The sequence below is a fragment of the Gobio gobio genome (genome assembly GCF_949357685.1).
Source record: "Gobio gobio genome assembly, chromosome: 24".
Classification (NCBI taxonomy): domain Eukaryota; kingdom Metazoa; phylum Chordata; class Actinopteri; order Cypriniformes; family Gobionidae; genus Gobio; species Gobio gobio.
The window spans coordinates 25,511,688-25,521,813 of NC_137120.1; the positions used below are offsets into that span (position 1 = coordinate 25,511,688).

At 38.5% G+C, this 10,126-nt stretch overlaps 1 protein-coding gene across 1 annotated transcript; it reads left to right on the forward strand.

Moving 5' to 3' along the window:
* Positions 1 to 4,333: 4,333 nt before the first annotated feature.
* On the forward strand, positions 4,334 to 7,646 carry jagn1b (jagunal homolog 1b). The gene is made up of 3 exons (XM_079806974.1): positions 4,334 to 4,431; positions 5,397 to 5,508; positions 6,760 to 7,646. Exons 2-3 carry the CDS (start codon positions 5,420 to 5,422, stop codon positions 7,220 to 7,222), a joined length of 552 nt encoding a protein of 183 aa, XP_079663100.1. The 5' UTR covers positions 4,334 to 4,431; positions 5,397 to 5,419; the 3' UTR covers positions 7,223 to 7,646.
* Positions 7,647 to 10,126: the final 2,480 nt, after the last annotated feature.

The window sequence follows — 10,126 nt, forward strand, 5'->3', positions numbered from 1 at the left end:
TATGTAATTTTGTTTCAAAGGACACACTTAGCTAGACACTAAGGTAATGTACATACTGCATAAACAACCATGCCTATATATGTTCACTATTATCATGTTAATAACGGGTTAATAAAGAAAATATCCATATTTAAAACTTTATAAAGTAAACTTTCTAGCTTCCGGCGGACCACCTTCCGTATTTAACTTATGAAGAAAGTGTAATGCCTCTGGCAGTTCAAAACGCTTATGCTATGTCTGACGTCAAGTTACGCTTTTTACGCTTTTAAGTTGAATACGGAAGGCGGTCTGACGGAAGCTAGATATTTTACTTTATAAATTGTTAAAGATGTCATGAACTGGCTTTTTTTTTTTTAAATGTATACTGTTGTCTGAGGTCTATTTGTGATGTCCGTGTGTTTTTTACATTCAAAAACATCATAATGAATAAGTAATAAGCTATTTTTTGAGCCTCTCTCAAGACACGCTAGGTTTTTATGGGCGTGCCGCACTGAAGACTTGGAAATAAACGCCCACTGCTATGATTGGATAAGCTTTGCATATTTAATGAGCTTCGGCTCCCATATGAGTATGTGTGAGGGTAACAGCAACCGGAATGATTCGTCCCACTCTAAAAAATGCTGGGTTAAAAACAACCCAAGTTGGGTTGAAAATGGACAAACCCAGCAATTGGGTTGTTTTAACCCAGTGAATGGGTTGTTTTAACCCAGCAGTTGGGTTAAATGTTTGCTTAAAACAACCCACTCGCTGGGTTAAAACAACCCAATTGCTGGGTTTGTTTTTAACCCAGCATTTTTTAGAGTGGGGCTCGCAAAATGTCTTTATCAAACAAACACAATGATTTATCTCTCATCCACACGCAATTAATATAAATGTTATTTTATATTACTTGGCCCGCGGCCCGCCTGACCGGTGGATATACGTGTGCCAAGTACGTTGCAGACAGCATGATCAAAACTTCCGCAATTGTATTTTTCCTTCAAATATCAAGTCAAGAGAGTGAACAACACACATCAAGAAAGGAATGTTATTTTACTATTTAAGATGATACATATTGGTAGCCCGTCTGGAAAACACATAGCCCCGGGACGTTGGGCTTTGCGAGCCCTGTGACAGCGTGGTAAGTTATGTTTAGTTAGACATGTACACAATGTAACATTTTCTTAGATCTAACAATGCAATATTATCACATAAAAAATTTTTTTTTTACTCACATTATTGTGTTGCTTTATTCATTCATGTAATCTCATCCTGTCTGCAAATCCAGTCTCTTGTTTACAAATGAATCCGGTGAAATGAACATAAGTGCAAATCTTCCCCACGTGAGCTGGATATTCATTAAAAATAAAGTTCAACCACACATTTCCAATATTAGAATCCGAAGGAAGCTTCTGCAGCGACTGTGTTCTTCCACAACCAGGCACAGCGCAATATCTTGCTATCTTCGGCATGTTTATTGTTCGGTAGCGCGATCTGTTCTGCTCCATGAGTCGGTGGGCGGGGCTACAGAAGCAGGCGTACATATTTATTTGTTGAGACGGCGTTTCAGCATACGATGACGCCAAGGGTCGACATAGTCTGAGATTGAGCGTTTTCTGGGCCTGGTGTCAATAAAAGCTTTTCTTTGACTAACAAGGAAGTTTTCAGCTCCGAAACGTACAGGATATTCTTGTATCACGACAAACTTTTATATATCAAAGGCTCAAGGGAGAGTTGATTTCTCAATTCATCACGCCTTCAAATATATGGTTGGGTACCGAAACCCTATATAACCAGTATGTAACCGGACCTTATCAGAACGCAGATTTCGATGCCTCATTTCGGTGCCACTTAGGCCCCGTTCACACTGCAGGCAAAAGTGGCCCAAATCTGATTTTTTTGGGGTCAAGTGACCAGGTCAGACTTCTTCAGAGGTAGTGTGAACACTCAAATCTTGCCCAGATCTGATTTTTTCAAATCAGATTCAGACCACATACATATGTGGTCCTGAATCAGACCCAGATCTGATTTTTTTCAATGCGGCCGCAGTGTGAACAACCAAGGCGGATTTGATGCGACTTGTCAATCTACGTCGACATTTGTCACAATTATGCGCCGGCGAGTTAGCCCTAGACACAACAGACACAGACAGTAACATTAAAAACTTGACTAGATATGGAGAACAGCGATGGAGCGAGTCACTGGAGGGAGAGTGAGGTGTTAGCCCTAATTAGTATATGGGGAGATACTTCAATTCAAGCTAAACTAGAAGGATCCTACCGTAATCGCTCCGTTTTTGAAAAAAATAGCACACGAAATGAAAGAACGGGGACACAGAAGAACGTGGCTTCAGTGCCAAAGGAAGGTAAAGAGTCTTAAAGGTTAATTTAAAGAAGCAAATGATTCTAACAACCAAAGCGGTCGTGGTCGCATCACCTGCCCATTTTATAACGAGATTAGCCGTGTTATGGGCGATAAACCCAGCTGTCAGCCGTTAAACCTGCAAAAGGCCAAAATAACCAATTTTGCTCTCTTTCTCTTCGTTCTTGTCCTCTTCAGCACCTGCTCATTAATGTTACGGCTTCCATTACACAAACATTTTGAAATAAAAGCGAAAATGCTTGCTTCCTCCATAACCTCCCGAACTTTAGTGCAACAGCGTGCTGCGTCTGATGTCATTGTTATTGTTCTTTTGCGCATGCGGGTTAGTTTAAAACCTCAAACAGTTCACACTGGAATCAGATATAGGCCACATTTTAAAAGGTAATGTGAACAGTCAAACAAAAAAATCGGATCTGAGCAACAAATCAGAATTGAGCATTAAGACTTGCGGTGTGAACGGGGCCTTAAATTCAAACATGCTTTCACGCTTTGGCTGGCAACGAGCCAGACACCCTCAGCACTTGTCACATATCACAACTATGTAGTCTTTGCAACCACATCATGTTTATTTTAGGTTCCAGACATTTAAATGCACATACGTACTAGCAAAAAATACACACTGTGTCTGGAAGCAGCAATAACAATCCTTTCAGTTATAATTTGACTACGTGTCTTATTTATATCAGATACAGTATATAGTAACTATTTAGTTTACTTTATTCTTATCCCAGTTCACCGGTCACTTACTTTCATGTATTTCGTGAGACGTGGATACATTTTCGTGATGTAAATCCAACAGATCCGATTCTCTGAATTGCGGCGCAAACTAACATGGTGGCGCTCATCGCACATTATAGATCAACTAACACACATTCACTTACACATATTTGAAAATCAGAATATCAGATAGTTCATGACATTACAAGCTTGTGAATATTTTGAATAAAAAAGAAATAAAACCGATATAGCTGTCATACAGCACTATTGCAGCTGCTGTGTGTCACGTGAGAAACATTAAGCGTGTCCCCATAACAATAAGGCGATGAGTTCTAAAATATTTAGCCAGAGAATATGATCATATTTCTGCAAAATAAAGCTGAACCTTGAAGCTGGTTTGTAGCAAGAATACCGACTACTTATATTAGGACTGTAACTGTTATTTTGTGTTAAATTAGGCCTATTGTAGTTGGGTCTGGTGGCTTAGGTTTTACTGTGAATTTGTTAAGTACATTGTATTTTGTATCTATATATTTAAGTATACTTTAAACTTTTAATAAATTGTTAAATTTAAAATATATTTATATATTTTTTTCAATTAAAAGCCATTCTTTAAATGTCATCCACCATCGTTTTGTGTCTCTTTTATTTTTTTTATTTTTAAGTATCGGTTCAGGCACCATCTAGGCACCTTTTAAAAAAAAGATACCCAACCCTAGTTATGGATATTTTTCTTACACAAAAGCATCGCTTTCACTTCAGAAGGCTTTTATTAACCACCCAGAGTCGTGTGGAGTATGTTTATAATGGATGGATGCACTTTTTTGGACTTCAAATTTTGGGCAGCCATTTACTGCCACTATAAAGCTTGGAAGAGCCTGGACATTTTTTAATATAACTCCGATTGTATTCGTCTGAAAGAAGAATGTCATAGGCTATACACCTAGGATGGCTTGAGGGTGAGTAAATCATGGGGTAATTTTCATTTTTGGGTGAAATCCCTTAAACTATTATACTTTTTAATCTACACAACATGTGCTTTCCTGGTCTCTTAAATAGACCTCAAACAGAACAAAAAAGAGCTTAAAATGTCACAAAGGTTTTACATATTTTTCCAACTGATTTAATTCAATGTAATGCATAATTTAATAACCACTTGTGTGTGTACCCGCTGTATCAATCCTCAATGCAAATTTACAGGAACTATTTTCATAACCATTCATCGTTTCCACTCCTCACCAGTGAGGGCGATATTGAAGAATGTTAAAACGAAGGCAAGTGTAGAAGAAGAGCTACTTTGCTCACGTTTCTACTGTGTGTATGAAGTTGTTCGCTTGTACATGCCAAAATAAGGTAGGTGTATTATACTATGGGTGTTCACTGTTCATACATTTGATATAAATAGTGTGCCTCTGCTAATTTGTAAAGTCGATTATGACTGTGAATGAGCATGTATGGTGTCTCTTAGAAATCACGTACACTGTACCAGTAGGAAGCGTCATCAAAAGCTGTAGAAGTTGGCTTGAGTGACAGATAGCTGTGAGATGATAATTCATTGATTTAGAATAAAAAATACCTTGACAATTAATACAATTCGGTAATTATATCATACTATGCGTGGATTCATTTAATATCGACCAAGCTGTTTTACAAATCAGTACAAGGTCGTGAACTCGTGAACAAACAAAAACTACAGAGAAGTTTATACTTTTAAAAAGCTATTAGTTTGATACTCAGTATAGGATACCGGTAGTTAAAGACCTTTGTAGATTTTGCATATCAGGTTATAGTTTGGATAAAGTCAATAAAAAGGTATGTAACGTTAACGTTATTTACGGAAGTGTATGTCTACATTCTTGCATTCATAGTGCCATTGTTTGCTATTCATTTCTATTTCTTTGTGGAAATAATATACAGTTATCGCGTTACAGAATTTGCAGTTTGTTGCATATTCTATTTTTTCTTCTTTTAACTTACTTGTATTTATTAATTTTATATAATGTCTTTTGTTTCTGTGGAACACAAAATATGTTAGGCAGAATGTCACCATTTACTTTGATGTATGGAAGATATGAAAGTGACATTAGTCTGTGAACCTTCAGCATTGTGCCTAGTGTTCCTCGGAAGACTAATGTCAGTTAACTTACTTGAGGGAGGTTGTAGGGTAACTTTCCCGTGGTTTATAACGTACACGTTGGCAAATTGTGTATACTTACAACATGTACGCTTGACAAACTGCAACTCGAGTGTTCGGTTGATCTCATGTGGACTTTTACACCGAAGAAGTGAGGTCAATTTCGAGTTTACTTTTACCTCAGGTTGTCGACTGTGTTTGGTTGCCATGGCATCACGAGCAGGGCCGCGCGCTACAGGAACAGACGGGAGCGACTTTCAGCACCGCGAGCGTGTTGCGTCACATTATCAGATGAGGTACGTATGTTGTGAATTGGTGTTAATGTAAACAATTCGTAGTAATATATTAATCTTGTATTTAGAGTGTCACTTCCATGTATGGTATTCCAGTTGTACAAACTGAACTTTTTGAACAGAAGAAAGAAGAAAAAACTGTTACATATTTACTAAAATCTATGAGTTGTAACGATACTGTATTTCTAAGTAAATTGACCCTTTTCACACACTGTGAGACTGTCTCTCTACCCCTCGCCTTCTTTTTGCAAGTTGTGAAAACATTTGAGCTAATGGAAACACAAAAACATATATTTAATGTAGGCTTGCTGCAATAGTCGGTCATTCATTCACGGTGCATGTCCAGTTTGGCGCGTTTTCAGTTCATGCCTATGGAAGCTTAACTTTCATAAGAATTCTTTGAAAACACTCACTTTGCTCCGCACCGCTCCGTTATGAATTCCTGAGTGGCAGTGCGCAATTTACTTTCGGTTTAAAATTAGCGTTTTGAGAAGCCCCGCCAGTGATACCGGTTTTATCACTGTTGTCACACGTCGATTAACCGGTGGGAAAATTTCCTCACCGTCACATCCATAATTTAATGTAGTCTCTCATTCACCTATGGATGTTTACCCAACTATGACGACTTCCGCTTCTGAGAAAACCCGGAAATGTGAAAAGGTTAATGTCGATGGTCAGTTTTTCATTTTAGAAAGTGCTAAGTACCTTGGAACTTGGAATAATCCACTTGTAGTCCTATACCAAGTACTTAAAAACTTTAAAATTCATCACTGTTCACAAAACTGTTATATTATAATAAAACGGTAATACATTTGTATGATTAAAACTACTTTAAAAAATACAGGGTCTATTACAGGCAGTGCTTGAAGTGGAAGGGGGGGGGGGGTTGTTGTTATGGGGGGATTGTTTAGTCAATAATTCAAGAAGGTCACACATTTTATCATCAGCGTCGCATAGGAACGGCTTGTGCAAATCTTAACACTTTTGGAGTGCGCTGGTGAACGCACCTACAGTGATTTGCGCACCACTTAATTAAACAATTGGGCTTCTGTCACAGACAATTGATCTGTTATAAAAGCGAGAAGTATCGGTACGCAAGAAAAAGTGCAGGTAAGCTTAAGAGTAAAATGTAGAAGTGCCGGTACTGCGCACCGGTGAGTACCGCCCCACTTCGAGGACTGATTACAGGATTAATCTCTGAACTGAAGTTAGTTCCTCTGATCCCATTGAACTGACCCTTCTCAATCCCCCCAGTGTGGCCCTGAAGTCTGAGATCAAGAAGCTGAACATCGCTCATGCAGTGGTCTGGTTGCTTGTAGCAGCACAGGTGGTGGTCAGCCATCTGAACCTGGTATCCCATAAAGTGGTGGCCTCTCCGTACCAATGGGAGTACACGTATCTTCTGAGCATCATACCTACTGTCTTCAGCTTCATGGCTTTGCCGAAAAACAACATCAGTTACCTGGTCATCTCCATGATCAGCGGCGGGCTTTTTTGTGTCGGCCCTATTCTTTATGGAGGGATGGAGATGTTTCCTGTAGCTCAGCAGCTTTATCGCCACGGCAAAGCTTATAGGTTCATCTTTGGCTTCTCTGCCGTGTCTATAATGTACTTAGTCTTGATTATTTCAGTTCAAGTACATGGCTGGCAGATCTACTACAGCAAAAAGCTGCTGGACGCCTGGTTCACTAACACACAAGAGAAAAAGAAGAAATAAGAGACTGTTGGCGAATTTTGCTTGTTTGTGTCTTTGTTTCCTCTTCCTGAGGGCTCTTTGATCACATACGTTTTTATGATTACCCGACTAACTAATTTGAGCCTAAGAAGAGATCAGATTTGTTAAACCAGGATGTTCAGTGTCAATCTTCTCATCTACTGGCTCTCAGCCCAGATTCTGCTTAGGTTTGAACGGCTGCCTTTGTAATCTGTGTCTGTTTCCACCACGTTTTCCACATGCTGTTGAACAGATAGCTCAAATCTTATCCACAAGGGAGTCAGTGGGATCCAGGCATCCCTGGGAAATAAATCTTCAATTATGAGGGAGCACGTGGTGTGTGTGTGTGATGAAAATCCACTGCAATGTATGTACGAGTCTGCTCTTTTTCCATTAATAATCTTACAATAAAATTATTAGAAAATGTATTTTGTCAGTTTTTCAATATTTACACTTGAATTAATGAATTGTGTTCATTGTGTGTGTGTGTGTGTCACACATATGTGTGTGTGTGTGTGTGTGTGTGTAAAAAAAAAAAAAAAAAAAAAAAAAACATTATATATATATATATATAAGTGTGTATACATATTTTCTATTTATGTAAATGTGACCCTGGACCACAAAACCAGTCATAAGGGCAAATATTTTTGAAATTGAGATTTATACATCATCTATCTAAATGCATCGCCTAAAGCTAAATAAATACGCTTTCCATTGATGTATGGTTTGTTGGGGTTGAACAATGTTGGGCTGAGATACAACTATTTGAAAATCTGGAATCTGAAGGTGCAAAAAAAATCTAAATATTGAGAAAATTGCCTTTAAAGTAGTCCAAATGAGGTCCTTAGTATTATTATATTACTGCTAATAATACATTTTTGATATATTTACTGTAGGACATTTACTTAATATCCTAATGGCATAAAATAAAAATCTATCATTTTGACGCATACAATGTATTGTTGGCTTTTGCCACAAATATACCTGTGTGACTTATGACAGTGTATATTAGGGGTGTAACGGATCGTACGGATCACGACCCACGGTTCGCACGCACGTGACCCGCGGATTTATTGTGAATTTTTTTTTAAACTTGTGGATTAATCTGAATTGTTTAGCGATCGCAGACTAAACGACAGTTTTTCTGCCGATATTGCTTTTTAAGTGATCTCGTTCCTTTAATCTCGATGCAGAGTTTCAGAGAAACACGTGTTCACGTGAATAGGGCATATATTAATCAACAGTGGCAAGCGGAGAAGTAGAAGAACTTGAAAAGCCTCCCGCATCATTCAAATCGCGTGTATGGGAGCATTTTGGCTTCCCCGTAAAATATAATGATGACGGAAGAAGGGTGTGGACAAAACTGTAACATTATGTAGGCACTGTGGCACGAGAGAGCCGTATGAAAGCGGCGCATACATAAATATATGTATAAAGATTTACACTGGCAGCTCAGAGCAGTACAGCAGCATTCAAGTATGAAATTGAATGAATAAATGTAAAAATAAAACACTTCACAGACTTCACTATAAAATATACACTGATTCTTATTAAAGCTGCTGTATTAAAGTTTTTCAGTCAAGAGCAGTGAGTGCTTTTCTCTTTGTCTTTTGTTGTTGTATTAACATTAAATGGATAGTTCACTCAAAAATGAGAAATGAATACAGGTTTGGAACAATATTAGAGTGAGTAAATAATGACATCATTTTATAGGTGAACTGTCCCTTTAAGGACCACGTGTTCACTACTGCACTGCGTGCATCTAATATACACGATTTTACTTTCACTTTAGACATAACCGATTGTGTTTATGTAAACCTTGTGTGTATTTGACAGTATTAGCGCAGTAAGAAGACTTAGTCCAGTAATCATGTGTTTGACAGGCGTTTAGTGCGCGCGCTCTGAAAAGCGCATGTTAAACCCGTGCACACGCCGGCAAGGTTCAAATAATGAACTTTTGTGATTGTGAATAACTATAGTGTTCCGTGAGTATAACTCTACCACTAACCTGTGATGTGAATATATGTCGCGTTGTTCAGTATTGGGACGGAGGCAAATTATAGAATTTGTAGAAAAATACTTAATTAAATGCAAAACCGAAAAAACGCAATTCACTGGCACGCATTGAACTGTGAAGGCCGTACCGAACGGTTCAATATTATATTGAGAATTGTGGCATCCCTTATATATATATATATATATATATATATATATATAAGGATTATTAGGAACACCTGTTCAATTTCTCATTAATGCAATTATATAATCAACCAATCACATGGCAGTTGCTTCAATGCATTTAGGGGTGTGGTCCTGGTCAAGACAATCTCCTGAATTCCAAACTGAATGTCAGAATGGGAAAGAAAGGTGATTTAAGCAATTTTGAGTATCTCACAATCTGCTCAGTTACTGGGATTTTCACGCACAACCATTTCTAGGGTTTACAAAGAATGGTGTGAAAAGGGAAAAACATCCAATATGCGGCAGTCCTGTGGGCGAAAATGCCTTGTTGATGCTAGAGGTCAGAGGAGAATGGGCCGACTGATTCAAGCTGATAGAAGAGCAACTTTGACTGAAATAACCACTCGTTACAACCAAGGTATGCAGCAAAGCATTTGTGATGCCACAACACGCACAACCTTGAGGCGGATGGGCTACAACAGCAGAAGACCCCACCGGGTACCACTCATCTCCACTATAAATAGGAAAAAGAGGCTACAATTTGCAGGAGCTCACCAAAATTGGACAGTTGAAGACTGGAAAAATGTTGCCTGGTCTGATGAGTCTCGATTTCTGTTGACATTCAGAGGGTAGAGTCAGAATTTGGTGTAAACAGAATGAGAACATGGATCCATCATGCCTTGTTACCACTGTGCAGGCTGGTGGTGGTGGTGTAATGGTGTGGGG

Coding starts and splice junctions, on each gene's coding strand:
- jagn1b (XM_079806974.1), top strand. CDS start 5,420: ATGGCATCACGAGCAGGGCCGCGCGCTACAGGAACAGACGGGAGCGAC. Junction 5,509..6,759: donor GCGTCACATTATCAGATGAG/GTACGTATGTTG, acceptor CAATCCCCCCAG/TGTGGCCCTGAAGTCTGAGA.